Source organism: Typopeltis vanoorti, chromosome 4, assembly GCF_054136105.1.
Source record: "Typopeltis vanoorti isolate ZY-2024b chromosome 4, IOZ_Tvanoo_1.0, whole genome shotgun sequence".
Classification (NCBI taxonomy): domain Eukaryota; kingdom Metazoa; phylum Arthropoda; class Arachnida; order Uropygi; family Thelyphonidae; genus Typopeltis; species Typopeltis vanoorti.
Window position 1 is genome coordinate 79528085 of NC_143552.1, and position 22421 is coordinate 79550505.

Sequence of the window (22421 nt, forward strand, 5' to 3'; positions counted from 1 at the left end):
TAGTACAGGGTGGTTCAAACCGAATGATCCGATTTCAAATAATTATATTTAATAATGAAAATGTGGTACAGTTACAAAATAAATGACCACGTATGAAGTAAGGCCTAATGGTTCACTCAGCACAATTACAAATGCTCAATGTGCCCTCCACTTGCTGCACGGACAACATCAAGCCGGTAGCTGAATTCATCCCAAATGCGTCTGAGAGTGTCGTATGTCAGAGAATTTACTGCAGCCGTGATTCTGGTTCTGAGCTCATCCAAGTCAGCGGGTAATGGAGGAGCATAAACACAGCCTTTTACGTATCTCCATAAAAAGAAGTCACAAGGTGTGATGTCGGGAGATCTTGGAGGCCAAGAGTGTAGTGCCAAGTCGTGGGGTTCTGTGCGTCCAATCCAACGCTGAGGCAATGTTTCGTTTAGAAACCGACGAACTTGGAGGTTCCAATGTGGCGGTGCTCTGCCTTGCTGAAAAATGTAATCTTCAGATTCTTTATTCAGCTGTGGAAGTAGCCAGTCCTGCGGCATTTCAAGATAGAGTTTCCCGTAACAGTGTTTTCCTCAAAAAAGAAAGGGCCATAAACCTTGCTAACAGAAACCGTGCAAAACACCTTAAGTTTTGGTGACTCACATTCATGTTGTACAATTTCATGTGGATTCTCAGTCCCCATATGCGAACATTGTGGAGCGAAACTTTACCTCTTAGATGAAAGGTTGCTTCATCACTAAAAATCAACCTTTGTAGAAAGGTCGTCCTCCATGTCCTCTAACAGATTAGCACAAAAATCTGTTCGTTTTTTTTTTTTTTTTTTTTGTCACCTAGACGAAGAGCTTGCACCAGTTGCAGTCTGTATGGCTTCATAAGCAAACGTCGTCGTAACACACGCCAAGTGGTCGTCCAGGGCTGTTTCCCTTACATAAACATCCTGTTTCTTGAAATTGTCGATACCAACGACGAATGTTTTTGTCCGGTGGTGGATCAATTCCGTAACGTCGTCTAAACGCAAGCTGCACCGTAATCACGAACTCAGTCTTGCTAAATTCGAGAACACAAAACACCTGCTGTTGATTAGACGCCATCTTCTAATTAAGTAAGCGTAGCGGCTATTTGGGCGCTAGTAGTGGCATCTAGCAGTAGTCATATCAAACTCTGGGCCAAGGCCGTTCACATGGTAGAAGTCGCGTTCATTTGTGGTTCGTGGTTGCAGAGATATACAAGTTTTCAAATCGGGACATTCTTTTTGAAACACCCTGTATTATTCAGAACTTCCATGGAGGCGTTAGACTCATCGTGAGAAGTCCGCTTTAAACACCACTATTGTATCATTTTTAAACTCGTTTCCTGGCGCTCTCATCTTTGGTTATTATTTGTATCCTCCTCTAAAGTTTCTTAATCTCCTCCTGATCTTGGTGAGTAGATCTGAGCAGAGTGGTTCGAATGTGGTCTGATCAGGGCTTTTGCAATAGAAACTCTAACGCTAGTCTGATGTCCTCATTATTACAGCAAATTATGGGTGGTCTTTACCACCTTTGTAGTATGTATCCTGTTGTGCATCAATTACGCCTAATCCATAAAATGTCAGAACTGGCGGCTACCACGTGACACCATATTTCTATCCACCGTCAAGTTTACTTACTTTTTTACTGAGGACCTTCAATCTGATTTCGCCACAAGTATGGATATTACTATTTTTTATTTATTTATTTTTTTTTTATTTTTGAAGGCAACTTAATAATATTAAGTTGTGTAATATAACTGATTGTCTTTACATAAAATTAAAAAAAATATATATATACGTGATGAAACATTTATACTTTATTCTCTCTCTCTCTCTCTCTCTCTCTCTCTCTCTCTCTCTCTCTCTCTCTCTCTGCGCGTGCGTGCGTGCTTGTGTGATGTATTCTCAGTGTAGAACTGTTTCCAGTGGTTACGCATCATCACTATCTATCATTTGACGAATTTTCGTAGATCTTTTTGTTTGTTTTTGTACGAAAAAAAAAAAAAAATACTCCCACCACTTCCTGAAAGTGGTTGTTACACTTGAAAGAAAATTTCTTTTCTTTTATCATCAGAACTGAGAACTGTCGCATCATAAGACTCCATCACAAACAGGATTTCAGACAATGGAATGCCTTTCTTTATATATTAATTTTGTTATTTTTTTTAAAAAAAAAAAGTTAGAACCGCTTTGTTTCTGTAGAGTTTTCTTATTCCGGACAATTATGACCCTAATAATTATAAAGGTTTCATATACATCACAGTACTAATTAAAGTCTATTAAAATAACAAAGTATCTGTCAGCCTATCTCCTGCTTAATAATTTAGCAGAGTATCATTACAAAGCAATGTTTATGTTGCAGACAAATATTGCTGTATACAGACAAATTGCGTATTCTTTCTCTCAGTGCGTGCGTGTGCGTGTGTGTGTGTGTGTGAACTCAATAACCGTTTTGAATAAAATAATATTTAAAAATTTTTAATTCATTTGAAAATAAATAAATTAATTTTGAAGTTGTTTCACTCATAACAGCAGCCAATAACACATCTGTTATAATGAGGTTGGAATGTGTATTGTTGTTAGAGCGGAAGTTACGTCACGGTGACGCACAGCGTGTCATGAGACAAATATGTGTTTATATAAACATAACCGTAATTGTTACAATAAAAATGTTTGTACTAGTGAATCGATATATGAAGATAATCTATAATTCTAAAGTGTGGATATTATCACATATTCTAATAGCGTCCATATGCTACACAGCTAAAACTAGATGTGAGAATGTTGCTCCAAAAAATAGCAATGCCCAATAGAGCACTCCCGTCAACAGACTTTACTTTTTTTTTCCCCCATCTTTTTATTCATGGCGTTTGAATATGTGTTTTAAAACTACTTTACGCTATTTATTTATTTATTTATTTTAACATTGTGTTAAGAGGTTTGTAGGTTCATTTCTGCGTTCACAACTCAGAATCTATAGCTTGTACCGAGAAATGATTGCGGAAGTTATTTGAGAAGGTAACGTCACAGGGCCGGAAGTCGTTGTTCATTGGAATGCTATTTCCATAGCTATATATTCAGAAGCTAAGTTCTGTTTAGACGTAATGAATAACCGATTTGCTTCCTTTATTTGACAGTTTCTACATGCGCATTCAATAAAATATAAAGTTGGTGGATTTATAACATATTAAGAATCATTTTGTGTAGCGTATACACAACATTTGCCTTCTTCTTCTTTTTTTTTTTTAATCTGAATTTATACAGTTTATTCTCGCATTATAGAAAACACTTTTATAACAAACTCAGACTACTGAGAAGTCTAGATCAAAGCTCCATTAGATATAATGCTATATTACAAGAAGTTCACTATATATATATATATATATATATATATATATATATATAGCAGCAGCCAATAACACATCTGTTATAATGAGGTTGGAATGTGTATTGTTGTTAGCGCGGAAGTTACGTCACGGTGACGCACAGCGTGTCATGAGACAAATATGTGTTTATATAAACATCACCGTTTATGTTACTACCAGCTCAGTCAATATAGACGAAATCCCCTGATTGGAAAGACCTGGGTTCGATTCCTGTCCATGACGTGAGGAACCTTTATCTGGTCTCTTTCGACGAAAGGTGAGTTAGCCGGTCTCAAACAGAGATCGGGGATTTTTTCACCCGGAAACTCGGGGTTTTCGCCCCGAAGAACAGGCGCACTGGCGCTGTAAACACACATGGATTACAGTCATGAATACGTCTCAGCCATATGCCGGTCCCAAGCGAATAAATTTTTTTATTTTTTTTTTTTGTGTGTGTGGGGGGGGATGGTGAACTATTCTGTAAAAAAACTCACCAAGAACCCTTTGTTGGCAATGTCTAAAAAGCCACCTAGGGTCGGAAATGACTGAAAGGGAAAAACTACCAAAATTAGATTTTCTATTTTTTATTGGGGTTGGAAAAAAAAATATTTTGAAGCATATTAACCTAAAAATATTACTTTAGCGGTTAGCGGGTCTTATAGGGGAGTGGCAGAGTATTAGACATAAGACTAATCATCTTGCCCTAGAAATTATGGTTGCGAAAGCCAATCTGTGTAGGTCGTGAGTTTATACGTTCTTGACGAAAGAAATTATTGGGATCATCAAGTAAGAAATATTTAATTGTGACATTGAAATTAAAAATGAGATTGAAATTAAGTTATAATTTTCGTGAACTTGTTCACAACCAGCATTAAAAAGTTACCTTGGTTAATATCCTAAAGATATAACAACTTAGGCCTTCAGTGTCGTTAAATATCAGTTATTTAATTAAACAGATTATATAATAAACGTATTTCCAAATTATTTAAATACAGTATTCGTACTAGCACCGGATTTGAGTCAACCAGAAGTTAAACTATCCGACTTATAAAAGTGCTTGAATTGCACCACTACCAAAAGAAAAATTTACACGTACGGCTTAATGTTACTTTGTTTACTGATGACTTCACATAGATATCATGCGCTATGACTGAAAAACAAATATCATTTACTTTTCAATCTCAGTTCGATTCTCATCATGACGAGAGGAATATTTATATGGACTTTTCAGTTGAAGGTAAGTTAACCGAATGTCATACTGGGGATAGCAATTTTTTTTTCTGGGAAACTCGGGTGTTTCGTCCCTCAAAACAGGCATATTGGACAACACACACAGTTAACAGACAAAAATATACTATGCACCATTAGCAGGGAATTTCAACCGGAGGTCAGTTAGCCAATCTTACACAGGATTGGCAGGATTTTTTCTTCTCGGAAACTCGAGTTTTTCGTCCCGTAACCTGGCGAACCAACTAGTTGAACATATGGAAATTACAAACAAAACAATATTTATAGGAACAGGGCTAACCATATCTTCGAATTACAGTTACGAAATACAAGGTTATTTGGAAGGTCATGGGCGCTTAAAGTTCCTGTAAGAACCAATGATGACGTGTGTACTATGTAGTGAGTAGTGTAATGGTTTAATGCAGACTGGATTGTGTAGTATAGGTAGTTCCTGTAGATGCGATGAATCTTCGAACACTATGAAGGTGCTATGTAGTAATAATAATAATAATAATAATAATAATAATAATAATAATAATAATAATAATAATAATAATAATATCGTAAGGCAATTCCGCATGTCGACCTCTGAATCAATGTCTTAAATTGTAATTGAAGGGGACGGGTCCAAAACCTACATCCTAAATATCAGAAATTTCTTAAACCGAAACAAATAAAATAAAAACAATCTGTGCCTAATAATACATAATGATGAAAAATAATAGCAAAACCTTAATTTAATGAGCATTTTTATTCAAATATTTATTATTATTATTTATCTTACACTCCAAACTATAACGCATCAGTACTATGCGTGGTCAATTGCTTTAAGATTTATTCACAATTGATTTAAGATGTCAGTATCGTTTAAGAGTAATTAAAGTTTAAAAATTGTTGATCGAAGGTTTCTTATTGCTATTTGGGTAAAGGATCGGAATCTTGGCAACATATACATGTCATTACTTAACCCACCGACTGAACTTAACGTATGGCAACTTTTATGCATTTAAGTTACTTTATCCAAAGTGCAACATATACGAAGTACAATAGTTCATTAATGGGTTCGAAAACTCATTTTTTATTTATTTATTGAAATGAAATGCCACAGTTTACTTTACTTTTCGTTTGTGTGTCTAAGTATATTGCTATAGTTATAAAAAAATTATTTAAATAATAAAAAGATAAAATGGGTAAATAAATCTTCTAACGGCTTTTATTCCCTCAAATAAAAAATTCCCTAATAATTTTTCCTCAAGAGGGAGTAGGGGAACTCTTTAGTCATCCTAACTAACTTTTGAAAATCGATAAGCTGCTGGTTCCCCACAGTTAGTCGTCACAGGTAACTGAATTCAAGGCCGATGATTTTTTATAAGAATTCAAAGGGCAGAATTCAATTAAAGTTTAAAAATTGTTGATCGAAGGTTTCTTATTGCTATTTGGGCAAAGGATCGGAATCTTGGCTGCCGCCATTTCACGTTCCTATAACTGGTCTATCACTGTTTGCAACTGTGCGAGTTCAATTTTCAAAAGGGAAACTCTCACTCGGAAACTGAATGAAACGAAAGATTTATATAATTATATGTGTAAGGCAACATTTTAAATACATTTAATTATCTCAGCTATATTAACCGACTTTTACAATTATCGACATTATATTTTGAAGACAATGTGAACAGCAGTGTTAGCATTTAAAAGCTTATTAGGTTTTTAATAAAAACATTAGTAAAGCATTTTTCAGCCGTCTTTCTGAAACTATTATGTGCTAACTGGAACACATATGGATACCTTTTACCTTTATATATAAATATATAAATGTTCAAATGTAGTCTCTGACTAAATAAACTTTGTTCCGTACTTTTTAGCAAGTGATTTCTTCAGTTAGTGGACCTTTGGCAGGTAAAACCCACTTAGAAAAATCGACAACTCCAGCGCCTTCCCCACGGTACTAACCGTGGCATTAGTAACACGAAATGGTGTCTGCTATTCTCGTTTCGCTTTCTAAGCACTCTGGTTAAAATAATATTAATCTTCCAGCGATGACAACCAATTTCCAAACAGCTAAGGATGGATTAGTGTGCTTTAAGAAAATTAACTCCTATAAGTAAATTCAGGAGGTTTTAGAAATATTAATTTCGATATAATTTTTATATCAGATAAAGTATTTTTATTATCTTTAATTGAACAAGATTCTAAACAAGAATTCGAAGATGTGTCACGTTCTTTCTTTAAAAACATGACTCGAAACTGAATTCGCTTACTTACTAACAATTATCCAAACATCTGTTTTACTTTCCGATGCCTTCGTATACTGACATGTCCATCACTCCTAATTCGATCATCACAGCTTTAAAAAAGTAGTTTCGTTGCAGTATAACCTTAAGTTCCCTCTAGTGGATGATGAAGACCCCTTGCCAGGAACTCTCAAAAACACATCCTAATGGATAGTCTTAGCATGTCAGAAAGAAACCTTCACAGATGGTCTTCGGTTCTGTGACACAGACTACTTAAGGAACAACTGCTGAGACATCAGCAGGCGTGGTAATGATTTCCCTTGGTGGCAATAAAAAAAAAAGACCTAAATAGAACAAAAATAGTTTTTGTCCTTACGATCAAAGATACCGCCTTCCTGCCTCCTGAATGCGATTATAAAAGGAACATGTTTCCCTAAAACTGATGACAACTAATACTTTTTTTTTTTTTTGGATAAATGCATTTAATTTGTATATCTGAATAGTTAAATTCGAGGTTCTTACAGCCCAATTCTTTCTGCTGAATTAAATAAATAACTAAACGCTTACTAAAATCACGCAATCTAAAGATCTCCCATTTTTTTCAGATAATTTTCATAAAAGCTGATTGAACAATAATTTTTGTTGTTATTTTGTGCACTAATAGAATGCTTATGAAAGTCTCTGGTGAAATGCTGGAAAATGCCTAAAATTTTACATTTTACCCCTTTTTAATTATTATTTTTGACTGTCAAAAATCCACATCCAAATGCCAAAAGTCCACTAACTGAAGAAATCACTTGCTAAAAAGTAAACCCGGAACAAAGTTTATTTAGTCAGAGACTACATTTGAACATTTATATATTTATATATAAAGGTAAAATGTATCCATATCCGTTGTTACTGTTCACATATTTCGCAACTGTCTACTCGTGGACGAAATGTATGTAAAACTAAGACGAGAGAGTAAGAGAGGGGGAAATCTGGAGGAAAGGGAATTTTGTGTAGGAATTTCTTTTAATTTTTTTTCCCTAAATTAATTACGTAATCTTTATCAATTTAATTGCATCTTAATATTAGTTGGTTATCTAGTTTGATAGTTTGAAACTCCTTGCCCAATAGAAAAACTTAATGTTTTCTATTGGGCTTTACAAATACAAAATTGATTTAAAAACAACGTGAATCTAGGACATAATTAATTAATAAAAACAGAAACAAATTCTCCACCCACCCACCTATACTATAGGTTTATAACCCTTCATAAGTAGAAGTCACAATTAAAAAAAAAAAAAATAGATAATTTGATAGAATTTTTCCATGACTAGTTTTCCAATGAAAAAAAAAAAACAATCTTATAACAAACAATTCAAAATGGGTTTAACAGGTTTTTATGCTAGTTTGAACACCAGGGTGCTTTAACAGAGGGTGGTCTATAAGTGAACGAAACGAAGCATATGCGATCAGTGATCCAGTTCAGTTGGTACAATTACTTTCTGTTTTATTTAGTCCCTTTCTCACATTTTTTTTTCATTTCCGTATTTAAATAATTATTCTTAAAGCCGCAAATAAACGCTCCATTAAAAAAAAAAAAGATAGATAGAAAGATAAAGTGTATTGTATATTGGATGACCTTCAAATATTCTCAAACTTAAGCATTAAAAAATGTAAAAAAAGTTTATTAATTCTAAAACCCGTTTAGAAAGCATAAAAAATTAAAATTACATGCAAAAATTATTCCGCTTATTTCATTGTACTAAAGAAAGAAATATTCGTCCAGTTTTCTAACTTTTTTCTAAAGGTAACAGATTTCTTTCGACATAAGCGCATTCCTTATCATGGTTCGAAAGTCATTCTCCTCCTTTATTTTAAATTCTCTCGAGGGCAATCTTAGACTTCGAGTTTTCTCCAAGGACTTACGAAGAAGTTGCTATAATATAGAAATAATCTTTTTCTTAATCTCTGTCGTATTACCAGTATTTTATCTTAAGCGGCTGTAGTGAATGGTGTAATATCGATACGATAAAATTACATGTTAGGATTAAAAGCAACTTATACCGATACATTAAAGTGACGCATGCACCAAAGTTTGAGTTGTTACACGTGTCACTGCCATGACACTCTGTGCAAACATTCATCAAATATTGCACGCTACGCTGATCACATCAACAGAACGTATCGTAATTCTTGGAAATCAGAACTTAACAATTTTCGCTCTAAACAGAGTTAAAACAGTAATTAAATAGTTAAATTATGACAAACACGACAGAAGTGGGTGATAAATCTCTGATTTTTATGTCAATATTTAATAAATTAATTATTAGGAAAAGGGAGGACTAGATCCTTTTGTGCAATTGCGTCATTATTCTTTTATTTACTACTGGTGTTTATTTGTTAATACTTTTCTATTAGAAGGCGCATACTCTCGTAAATATAGTGCAAATGATGATTAAAGCAAGGAGCCATTTGCGTAAATGATTTATTACAAAAAAAAAAAAAGTATTCCTGTGATCATTAACATCAGGAGTCTTCGTAGTTCAATCCCTACGATGTCGTGGAAATAACTTAATTAAAATCCAGTCGATGACGCCAGTAATCTGCACTATATTGTTACTGTTATTATTATTATTATTATTGTTATTATTACTATTAGTAATAATAGTAGGAAACTAGGCAAACCGGCAAGTACATACGCAATTTACACACAAGTATATATTTTTAAGGATACGAAAGCAATTGTGGGCCTTAATTATCGCCTTTAAGTACCGCTGATTAATATTAGTAGTATATGGCACTTCCATGGAGTCATAGGATCAGTTAATTGTTTTTGAGTTTTTAATTCTTTGCAAACATAATTTTTTACCGAATATTCTAAAAGTCGATGATGAGGAGTGCATCAAATGTAGTTTTTTTTAAAGCATGAAACATTTTATTTTGCGTTTATTATATTTTTTTATTATTTGATACGGTTGACTATTATTAAAAGAAATCGAACCAAAAATCTATTTTTAAGAACTTTATTAAAATTAAGTTATTATATCTTCATACTAGAACGCCTTAAATAAGAGTGCAAAGGAGATAAATTGCATCTCTAACACTTCAGAAGAGGACGTGATTAAATTAACATTTTTAGACGTAAGTGAAGGGAGAAAAAAAAAAGAAATTTTATTTTGCATTTGTGCAATTTGTATTAATTAACATTATGACAATTATATCAAAAATTATAAATTATTTTCCATCTCGGTAACGATCCCTGTTGTCTTATCCTCTAACACTATTTTTAATAAATAAATAAAAATGGGGAGAGGTATAATAATAATAATAGTAAATTTTTCATCAGGAAGTCGACAGGATGTTCCAAACGACTAACTGAAACAAAAATGGAACCGAACTTAAATCTAAACGGAAATAACGACGGTGCATATAAATGTTTCGCCAAGAAAAGAAGATGGCGCCACTTACAAGCATTACGGAAAGCTCCATTTTCTATTTGTATTTCAGTTCTGAAAAATGAAATAAAAAAACAGCGTTCACCGTGTAAATTTTTTGTCCTAAATCCATATTATATTTTTCATATACATGTCCCCGTATTCTGAATGTATTTTTAGGTCAGCTGTAGATATTTGAGAAGAATTAAATGATTTACGTCTGCACTAAAATGCAGTGAATGGCTGACCACTCACGATATCAGAAAGAAAATATTCTCCCCCCCTCAAAAAAAAATAAAAATAAAAAATAAATAAAATAAAGTTATATTTTTCTTCATTTTAATCTTATTCGTGTTTGATGCATCAAGGTTCGCTACACTAAAAATATTTATTTTTTATATTTCAGTGAAGCCTCTGGTTAATGTAGCTGAGACAATCGACGCAGCTGGAGCCAAGGAATTCGTCGCGCAGGCAGAAAAATCCGGTTTACTCCCATTACTTTCTGAACGTGGAGCGTTCACAGTGTTTGCCCCTCACGACCGAGCCTTCCAGAACTTAACATCAGATAGTTACCGACTACTGAATACTACCACTACATCAAGAGATCGTCCGCCAATGTTGCTGTACACTGTAGTCGATAGCCGCATGTACTCGGAAAACCTTTACGACAAACAGGAGTTACTGACACTGTTCCGGGATGCTTCACTACACGTTACAAGATTCCCTCATGGGGTGAGTGCTCCGAATACGAACTGCTAACAAAGGCGGATGTGAATGATACAAAATTTGTGAATTAAAATAAATAAAAATACGATCAGTACCCCCCCCCCCCCCTCTCTCTCTCTCTTTCTCATTTTACTATTTTTCTATTTCTGATAATATTTCTATAACAAGTATTCATGAATTTATTCTTCAGGTGTTCAGTACAGAATTCTATTAAAATTTCATAAGATCAGTACTATTTTTCAGTACACGTGGAACAAATATGTTGAATAGAAATATTACAGCATATGACAAAAGATCTAGACGTGCCTACTTCTCAGTTGGTTTATTTGAGTTTTATTATTATGTAAATTGCAATTATTACTATGTAGACATAAAAAAAGTGCAACTTTTGTTTACATAATAATATACCATCTACATAATAATTGAGGAGTGGGCAGACTTTATACCTAAATGGGAGTTGAGACTAAAATATATGACCCGGGTTAAAAATCTAATTTGAGCTATATACGTTGCAGCTTGGGGAATACATCCGCATGTATAGTCAGTCCCCCTTATGATAAATTTATACACATCTTATGCAGCCTTTTTAGTCTGAATTATCATTAGTCACCAATGGTTGTAACACGAATATTTTTTCGTGTTACAACCATTGAGGAACCTAAACCGAAACAACAGAAATCTCGTCGCTTTGGCCTGATATTCAACAACTCAGCCTCGACTGAAAAAAAAAAAAAAAACATGGTCATTTTTTTTTTTTCCAGCAGACACAAAGCACATTTTTTCTATGATTATCAGATCATTTTCATTAACCGGTACGTCTTCCTTCAGTTGTCATGATATTTATCGATGACTTTCTAATCAGCTTTAGCATGTTTTAAATAATTCTACCAAACTTTAGTATCATAGCAATCTGGTAAAGATGATTTTATTGTAATTTTCTAACAAGTAAAATACTACAATAATAAAAAAAAAAAACTGCTTTATATTTTTTTCTATTTTTCTATTTTTTTATTTTGCTATTATTTTCTATTTTTTTCTTTATTTAAAATGCCGATAATGTTTTTAGTTATTTACAAAAATTAATAATCGTTTTTCCCTTCTAGTTGATTACAATCAACTGCGTTCCTTTGGTGGCAATGGATTTAGAAGCTACTAATGGACTGGTGCACATCACCGAATCAGTTCTGCTTCCGCCTCAATATCCTACTATAACTGATATGCTTGTAAGGCAACCACTACTTAGTACTCTGGCTACAGCTGTAGTAAGAGCCCAACTAACTGCTGAATTAAGGGACAGAGGACCGTTGACAGTATTTGCTCCAGTAGATGAAGCATGGGAAGCTCTTCCTCAACCATTTATGGAAGCACTTATGGAGGACGTGAATTCGCTCAAAGGCAAGTTAAAAAAAAAAGTGAAGTAGTATTTGTCATCATCACTATATTGCAAAAGCTAGCATTCTACTAGGACAATTGACAATCATTTCTTAGGTATAAAGATATGAATTAGACTTTTAACTTATATATAATTGATGGGGAGCAAAGTTCCTAATTTTAGCTGTATTAAGCGTCAAAAATACTGGCAAAACAATGTTATTGCCTTCATAATAAAAGCGATTAACCACACGATGAGAATGAATTTTTAATGAGCAGAGGTTGTTCCCGATGAATTTCCCAGTCCGGTGTGAGACAGATAACTGCTTACTGGAAGCCGGAAGTGACTGGAAAAAGTTCCATGTTTGGTCTCTAGAGACAGGATTTCTGGACTATGTAAAGAGTGAATAAAAATACAGTAAATTAATAAATATAGAAAAATCTTTAACTGCCACCTACGGTATTAAAGTGCTTTAGATTTACAACCTTTTATGGGTGGGAATTACATAAACAAAAAAATTATGGTGGCTGTTTCAGGTTTCTTATTCAAGTTATCTTGAAATCCAGGAATGCGTTAGCAGAGCTAATCTCAGGTGGTATGGTCGCTTAAACAGAATGGGCGAGGAAAGATTAGCAAAACAAGTGTTCTCTGCCAGGTTGGCAGCAAAACAACCCAGAGGAAGACCAAGATATAGGTGGATTGATACGGTACAAAGTGCTTTAGACGATAGAAATATAAGATCTGATAATGTTGGAGTCTTGACAAGTAACAGACTGATTTGGAGGAGAATTGTAGATAGGAAATTAATAATGATGTAATTTTTTTCATGTAGTACTATCATATCCTGTACACCCCTTGAGGGTACATGGCAGGAATTTGATGATGATGTTATCTTGAAATTTATGCGCAGTGCACGCAGAATAAGAGATCCTCTCATATATGGAGACATCTATTCTTCCATCGGAAGCATTATTCTATTCCGCTTAGCTGTCACTTGTTGTGTGGTTATAGCCTTTCGGCTATTTAGGGGCAGCTATATCCACGCTACTGGCCAAGACGTCCATAGACGTCAAGTTTATCATGGATGCGATGTGCATATTAAAATTGTAATACCATTGATATTATATTGAAATATATAATGGATACGAAGCGTATGAGGATGCGTATTTGATCCATAATCGCCGGTAAGGTGGATATGTAAGCCACCATTTAGGAAAATGACAATGAGCAGAGTGGTTTCCCGTTGCCTTCCTTGCCGTACTATATTCTATGTGTTCATGGGGTCGGTTTGCCTGCTTGCGGGATGAAACCACCAGTTTACTACGGGATGAAAAACCCCAGATAAACTGAGGTTTTTCATCCCATAGTAAACTGGTGGAAAAACCCTACTGTCCACGTCCGGCTGAGGAAGATCCTTAAGCTCCTCACGTCGTCGACGGGAATCGAACCTAGGTCACTCCTTCCCCAGGCATATGGTTGAGAAGCGCATAGCCACTAGGTTAACCGCGCGGAAGCTGTCACTTATAATGATGTAAATTAAACTGATTATTTTTATTTTCCACTTTCTGGGAAGTTCAATACTTTAAAAAGACTACGCTGCAGTCTACAATTTTATGTTAAAATATACTATTTATTTATTATTCGTTATCCCATAAAGTTGTAAATTAAATTTTTAGCAGAATTTCGGATAGCTCAGTCTTCTTGCTCTGCATCTGCAAGCAGTGCTCTCTTCAGAAGGCACTGGAAAGGGAATCATGAATATAAAAATAAACATGTGAGTGCTCTCTCTCTCTCTCTAAATAAGCTTTCCACTTAAAACGTTTGACAGATTCCATTGAATTTTGTTTTGCGAGAATACAACACGAAGCTTTTACCATTTAAAACAATTGTTTGTCTGCAATAAATGTAATATATATTGACATAGTACATTACAATACTTCACTCAGGTTCCCTGTTTACTATGCATCCAAAATTAAATATCATTTACTTGTTATGAATAGAAATAGTTATGGGATAGAAGTTTTTACGATTGTGATTTACCAACTATGATGATTTATTGATATATAAAGGCTTCAATGAAATGAATGCTTTTTTTTTTTTTCAGCTTTGATCCAGTATCACGTGATGGAAGGAGTATGGTGCAGTTCTGCAACTGCTCAAAGTTCAAAATTAAGGACACTAGAGGGCAGCACTGTCAAGATTTCGTGCAATGCGTCGTCAGCTTTTCTAAACGATGCCCGAATACTTGAAGGCGATAAACCCACAGGAAACGGATTTGTACACTTAATTGACAAGGTCCTCGTTCCAAATCGAGGTAAGATTTGAATGGCTAAAAATGTCAATGACCTCATTTTGGCGTGTTCTGCATACCGCTCGTTTCATCCAAATTTTCCACAGGGATTAATTTTCACACCTGTCATTTATTTATTCGCCAATATTTATCTTTGCCACAAAATAATCACAGTAAGCATATAAGTATAAAGAACGGGAAGTAGTTGTTATTTATATCTAGTCAGATAACTTCCTCAACCTTGTTAGATTAATCGAACAACAGTTTTATTTCTAAATAAAAGAATGCTAATTCTGATTAAGAACTAATTCACAGACACATGCAATTTGAACAAGAGAAGTTGGAAAGACCTTATATTAGTTTCAATTTAAATCAATATGTACCAAAAAATTACATACAACAAACAAAAAAAAAACTGCACTTGCTGACAATTATATTAGTTATGACAACGCGGCGCTCTTTATTATATAAAGACCCTCAAAACGATATATAATGATGTATATTTGTCCTTTATTAGATGTTAAAGGTCTCATAATAGGAAGTACTAACGGAAGAGAATATCGGAAACGTATTTAAAATACAAGATACGAAACCTGTTTTGGGATTACTGGTATAATTGCGGTTGAAGGTTTTTCCAGTTTAAATCATATTTCATACAAATAGCGCTCAAGTATGAGGAATTAATGGACGAAGTACATAATCACATTCAATAATGCAGGATTTAAGAAAGAAATGACATTAAATGCAATGTCGTTGCTATCATGGAAACACTATAGAAGTTTTATAACTTTCGTGTGCGAAAAGGATGTAGAAGCTGTTTTAAATGGAGTCGGTTCCATGAAAATTCATCGAAAACAGTTCACAGAAAGAAAGTTTACCGAATGGCAATTCATCAAAAGATTCATTTTCTTGCGAAATATTGTTTTAAAGTGTTCGGTAGCCATACGAAACATTACAAAAAAAAAAAAAAAAAAGACGCAGACATGTGTTACGTGGTCATCGAGACTTATAATAATTATTTTGTTGTATTTTAGAACATTATTCTGCAAGTATACATGCTACTTCATAGTACAAGATGGCGATTTATCTCTACATAAAATAAAATTTCGTTCTACCTAATTTTTTTCACAACTTAGATTGCAATCACAAGCGATAAATTTTAGAATAGCTCTTAATTACATTTGTTACAATTATTATAGCATTCGCTACGATTTGTTTAAATTTCATCCAGACAAACCAAATTGGAATTCTTAATATAATTTCGAAACTCAGCGAAAATTTTCTAATAAAAGTGAGCCAGTAACTAAAACCGAACGGCTCGCTCAACTTCAAGTATGTTTAACTAGATTAGAATGAAACTTGAGATATCTTATTACAAGGAACACGTTGATGAAAAATCGCTGAACGAGTACTGTCAATTCAAAGGGTGTTTACATAATAGGCAAAGCCGGCACAAGAAAATCTGCAATGTTCGCAAGTTCTAAATTTCATTTATAAACATTTAATTGAGCTTTTTTTCCAAAAGATTTATATGATTCTAACAATTAGAAGCTGCGAAGTGGAGAGAAATTTCTCAAAGCTTTAATTTATAAAATTAAAAAAAGAAAATAATAATAAAACGTTTCTCTCTACAGTTGTTAAGGAGAGAGAGTTTGAACAATTGAGTATCATATCAATGTTCAGGACTATAAGTCCTGAAGTAAATAACAAGACTGTGTTCAGGAATACGCTGCCAGAAAATTTATAAAAAATATTTTGTAAAGTTAGTTAAATAATATCAGTCATTTACTAGAATAGGCCTAATAAAGAACTTTCCAGTTTTCTCTAATGCGTTTCTTTCCTCCCAACACTTTTTTTTTTTTTTTTTTTTTTATAAAAGAGGCCCTTCAAAAGTTCAAGCTTTAGTGGCCTCCAACATATAGATCCGCCACTGGAAATGTTGCCAGTGAACCATCTGGAATGATCATTAGCAATGTATTTACACTGCAAACTGCTAATATTCTGATCTGACTGCTGTTCAATCAAACGGATGAAAACGAAACAAGTAAATACCGATGTAGACCGCACTACTATTACTTGGGGTTTTTTAGTGTGCCTTCTAAGGAAGTGTTCTTTCTTTTCTTTCTCGGTAGCGGTGAAAATAATCTAAGCTGTTGCTGGGACAGAGAGGATTAATTCTTAGTACTTTTAAGACGGATTATTTCAGAAATGACAACCATCAACGGTAGAAGTACTAATATCCGCGACTACTTTTTTTATGGGAAAAAAAAAAGTCAAAAATAAACTTTTTTTTCTGGCATAAACAATTTTTGTATAGTGAAAATATAACATGAACTGCACTTGTAAAACATAGAACAATTGAAGCAAACAGCTGAACAAATCACGGAAAAGAAGGCAGTGGCTAAAATGCTCAGATTGCACAGAAATAGTTCGGTTTTAGAAGCACCTATTTTAAAACACAACGATATTATTTATTTTCTCGAAACGGTAAAATGAAGATTTCGAATTAACTCTCTGAAAATTTTCAAACCTGCAGAAAATAAGACAAAGAGCAGTCATTTATAATTCAGTTCCCGTAGACCGGGGATGCAACTTCAATGAATATGCGGGAGTCAAGTGATTGGAAAAATTCCATGTTTGTTCTCGAGAAATATTATTTTTCTCATAGTATTCTCTGTAGTTATATAAAACACACAGAAAATACATGAAACGAACATTTCTAAAAAAAGGGAGGGAGAGAGAGAGAGAGAGAGAGAGAGGGAGAGAGAGAGAGAGAGAGAGAGAGCTTGACATACACGTTTACGTAAAATATTTTGGAGAAAAAAAATGTAGGTAAGTTTCAAGAACATCACAGTCTATGCAGTAAAAATGAAGTTGTATTTTTGGTAGACTCTACTCGTCTTATAATTCATTTTTCGGTGAACTGTTCATTTCAATGATTTGTAGTTTCGCATATTGTCGGTAAATTGTCTTTCGACAATTTACCGACAATAAGCGACAATTTTAACCAAACAACGACAGGGACCCATCCATGAAATGGAGAAATTGTTGTTTATGTGGATGGAAGATTTAATACAGAAAAATTCACCCATGAGCCTTTGCACAGTGCAAGCGAAGGCTAGAAGTCTGTTTCAGAGTTTAAAATCACGCGCCGGAGACGATTACGTAGAAGATTTTCAGGCTAGTACTGGATGGTTTAAGCGTTTTAAAAAAAAGATTTGCTTTGCATAATGTCACAGGAGAAGCAGGAAGTGATGAAGATGAAGCCCAAAAATTCGTTGATAGGGATTTCGACTCTTTAATCAAAGAAGAAGGTTATCTACCGGAACAAATATTTAACGTAGATGAAACCGGCTTGCAATGGAAACGCATGCCTAATCGTACGTACATGTTATATGGCAAAAAGGATGCCAGGATTTAAAGCTTTTAAGGATTGGTTGACTTTGTTGCTTGGTGGGAATGCCACCGGTTTTAAGCTGAAGCCTTTCCTCATCTATCGTTCAGAAAACCCTCGTGCATTTAAGCACATCAACAAGCACACGCTGCCCGTTTACTACCGTTCAAACCATAAAGCTTGGATGACTCAAGCACTGTTCGAAGACTGGTTCATGAACTGCTTTATTCCCCAGGATCGTGAATATTGTGCGGAGAGAGGTATCCCTTTCAATATTTTATTGATTATAGACAATGCCCCTGGCCACCCTCCTCATCTGGACGACCTTCAACATGATGTTAGAGTGGTTTTATGCCACCTAACACAACCGCTCTCATTCAACCCATGGATCAGGGTGCTATTTCAGCATTCAAGGCTCACTACTTCAGAGATATATGAAGAAAAAAAGAAACAAACTGTTCAAACAAAGCTCAGCATGTTCCTCATCAAGAGAACATCTCCTACCTCAACCCAAGAACATGACCCTGACGATCCACAACCCAGCACAAGCAAAGATTAAAAATTGATTTTGTAAATTTCATTTGTATTAATTTTTACATTAATTTTAGATTGTATTTTTGTGTTTACAGTACAGTATGTACAGTATTATTTTTCACATTATGTACAATATACATAATTATAAATTTAAAAGATTATAAAAATAAATTATAAAGATGATAAAAAGATTAGAAAGGTTAAAGATACTGTTAATAAATATATGGCCGACATACGACCAGATCGACTTACGACCTGTCAGCCAGAACGGAAGTCGGTCGTAAGTCGACGACGAAGTGTACTACAAATAACTTTCGTTACACCTTTGGAAATTTCGATGCACCACGGTATCTTTAGAGAGAGAGAGAGAATATCGTAATGGTTCAATGAATCTTCTTCTCCTCGCCACACCACCACCCTTTTGACATTCTGAATCAGAAAACCATAATATCTACAAAAATCTGTTGAAAACAATCTGTTTATTATTATTATTATTATTATTATTATTATTATTATTATTATTATTATTATTGGACGTCCTTTTAAGCCCCCCCCCCAGCGGCTCACACTGCGATATCATAGTTAAGCACCTTAAGTCTTCACTATCGTAAATCTTTAAATTTCTTCGTACAATGGCTAACATTATTATTTTTTTTTGAATGACTAACAAATAGCTTTTTTGTTTATTTGTTTATTACTGTAAATTAAACTATTTCTTGTTTGTACAGTTTGTGTTAATACGAGCACACAAGACACCAAAATGGGGGAATGACCAGGAATAATAACTGAATAAAAAATACGTACTAAAGACAGCAAGAAAGATAATAAGATATATAAGTAACAGATTACTTATATAATCTATTTTTATATAAAATCGTTTTGGCGACCGACACATTCTTGGTAAAGGCCAAGAATGTGTCGATCGCCATTTCATTTCAGTAAAATAATAATACAAAAATGGCCTTAAACTATACATGAATTTCATGCTCGATATCCGTATCTGAACTAAATCGGTGGCCATTCAGATAAGTGATTTCAGTGATCGTCAAACAACAACTGCAGATCGTTTTCCTCTGGTGATTATTAGTAAGGAGAAAATTTGGATTGTAATGTGAATATTGCGGATTTTCCCAACTAAAATTTGTCAACATGTTTCCTGTGCGTGACGCTTCCGCTTCGATCTGCATCATGAACATCATCTGTCTCGACTAGAAAGCCTGCAAGTTTCTAAATGAGTTGTCATCTAAAACCGTACTAGTGTTATACATACACTGTTGCAACTCGAACGCGAATAAACTTTCCCTACATGGTAAGTCACACAACCTTCATTTTTGCCACGATAGAAAAATTATTCTGATTAAAATTATATATATATAAATTAAAGCAAACTGGGACATTAATAGGTTTTAGATAAAAGCCAGTGATTAAATATACATAAATGAGCTAATAAGGACTTGATTTTTTTTTTGTTTGTTTGTTTGTTCATCGTTTGTGAACTATATTAATCCCATGTATATTAACACAATTCAGCCGGGCAAAATGAGGTGATGAATGTTTGTTTGTTTGTTTCGATACTAAGTCATATTTATTGTTAATAAATGTAATGGCTAAGTTTAGGGAATGTTAAATAGAGGCATACAAACGAATCCCCCCCCCCCAAAAAAAAAGATTAAGCATTTTTATTTGCTCGATTTTATAAGTTCGGTGAATTGGTGAAGATTTTAATGTGCAATACTGACGTATTCAGAAGAAAGCTTAAGGAGTTCTGAATCTCCAAGAAAGATAATGTATGCATATAGAAATGTATACATTATCGTTTTGGCGAATCTCCTCACTGAACTTGCACTATTATTATTATTATTATTATTATTATTATTATTATTATTATCTGAGATCTCCAGGGAGTCAAGAACTCATCGAGAGAGACTATATACCACTCAAACCAGCTGTCATACATTCTTTTCATTCACACTAAATGCACTCACTACCACCTAAAGGCTAACTATTCCACTCACTCACTTCAAGAAAAACCTAGTTTTTCTCTCTGGGAGAAAAACCTAGCTCTTACCCACTTCTTGACTGTGAACAAACTTAACTTCCATGAATGCCCCCGTGTTCTCTCCCCACTTTCCATATAACGAAAAATTTCATCAGACGACATCCTATAACACCCTTGCAAAAGTTTGTAGACCTCTATCATATCAACCCTCTTTCTCTTGTTAACCAGAGTCTGTAATCCGCATACTCGCAGTCTCTCCTCATAATCTATATTCCATAATACGGATATAATCTTTGTTCCCTTTCCACAGCTTCTTTATCCCCTTGGACCTTGGAGACCAAATCTGCGCACAATAAATAGTCCAGGTGCGTTATTTCAAGGCCTTATAAAAGAGGCAAAATGACTTCCTTATATTTACATGTCAAGGTTCGCTTCAACATCGCAATTATCTTCTGAATTGTATTTGCAGTTTTTGCTATGTGACCTTTGAACTTCGTATTATTATCCACCATTTCGCATATTATATGTTATAATCTCAAGTCCGTAGGTAACATCCCCATTAGAAAAATCAGTTCTTTGGCATGTTTTCAGGCGAATGGAATTACAGGTGATAATAGATCGTTATTATTTATTTATTTATTTATTCACATAATTGATACACAGTCAAAATGAGATATTATTTAAACAACAATTTGACTGGTGATACAGAACAATTTAGATTCTACCGAAGAATATAAGAATAGTCCGCCAGGCAGCGTCGTAAAACATGGACTGTTCCAAGTAATGCTGTTTTATGTAGATCATATGGGGTCACTTCGTTGATGTTTAATTGCTGTAAATAGTTAGATAGCTTCTTTGAAGTTGCACCAAGTGCACCGATAACTATGGGGATAACTATAGTGTGTTTAAGCCACAGCCTGCCAACTTCGATTGCCAGATCTCGATATTTAGTAATTTTTTCCCAGTTCTTTGTTGTTAATGTTTTTATCACTGGATACTGCGATATCGACAATCCAAACCTGTCGATGTTCGATAATTGTGATGTCAGGTCTATTGTGTTCCAAATGCCGATCAGTTTGTATCCTAAAGTCCCAGAGAATTTTTGCTGTTTCGTTTTCCAATACAGTCTCTATTTTATGCTGCTACCAGTTATCAGAAGTAGGAAGGCCATATGTTTTTGCATACCTGCCAATGAACGCTTTTGGCCACTTGATCATGACGGTATTTATAGTCGGTTTGAGCCATCTTGCTGCAGGCACTGATTAGATGTTCCACAGTCTCATCTTTCTGATCGCATAATCTGCATTTGCTGTTATTACTGATGTTCAAGTCCGCGCGGTTAGCCTAATGGCTTTGCGCTTCGCAACCATATGCCTGGGGAAGGAGTGTCCTGGATTCCATTCCCGTCGCCGACGTGAGGAGCTTAAGGATCTTCCTCAGCCATAGTCAAGTTAGCCGGTCTTGAGCGTGAAGAGCAGGGTTTTCCCCCCCAGTTTATCTGGGTTTTTTTATCCCGCAAACAGGCAAACCGGCCCAGTGAACACATACGGATCTACAGCCATAAAGACTTAACCCCCCCCCTCAGGGGGATCAACTCTCCCCAATAGGAACGGGGGAGAAAAGGGAGGAAACTCCAAATGAATAAAATAATAAATAAAACTGATGTTCGACATTTTTGCTTCGATTGCATTAATTTGTAATCTGTTCTTGAGCTGCTAGAATCTCGATGAGTCTGTCGACTCCTTGGAGTTTCCCGGAACAATAATAATAATAATAATAATATGTCCATATTGTGGCCATTGCCAAGTCTTGTTCAAGTAAAGTTTGTCCTCAGTATCTCTAAGAAATTGGCCATGCATATGT

At 34.5% G+C, this 22421-nt stretch overlaps 1 protein-coding gene across 1 annotated transcript in view; it reads left to right on the plus strand.

Moving 5' to 3' along the window:
* LOC150107436 (transforming growth factor-beta-induced protein ig-h3-like) overlaps window positions 1–22421 on the plus strand; it is a 66367-nt gene that overhangs the window by 16329 nt on the left and 27617 nt on the right. The window contains exons 5-7 of the mRNA XM_090391295.1: window positions 10650–10975; window positions 12073–12364; window positions 14446–14655. Coding sequence (XP_090247421.1) covers window positions 10650–10975; window positions 12073–12364; window positions 14446–14655 — 828 coding nt within the window. The remainder of the gene's footprint in view (window positions 1–10649; window positions 10976–12072; window positions 12365–14445; window positions 14656–22421) is intronic.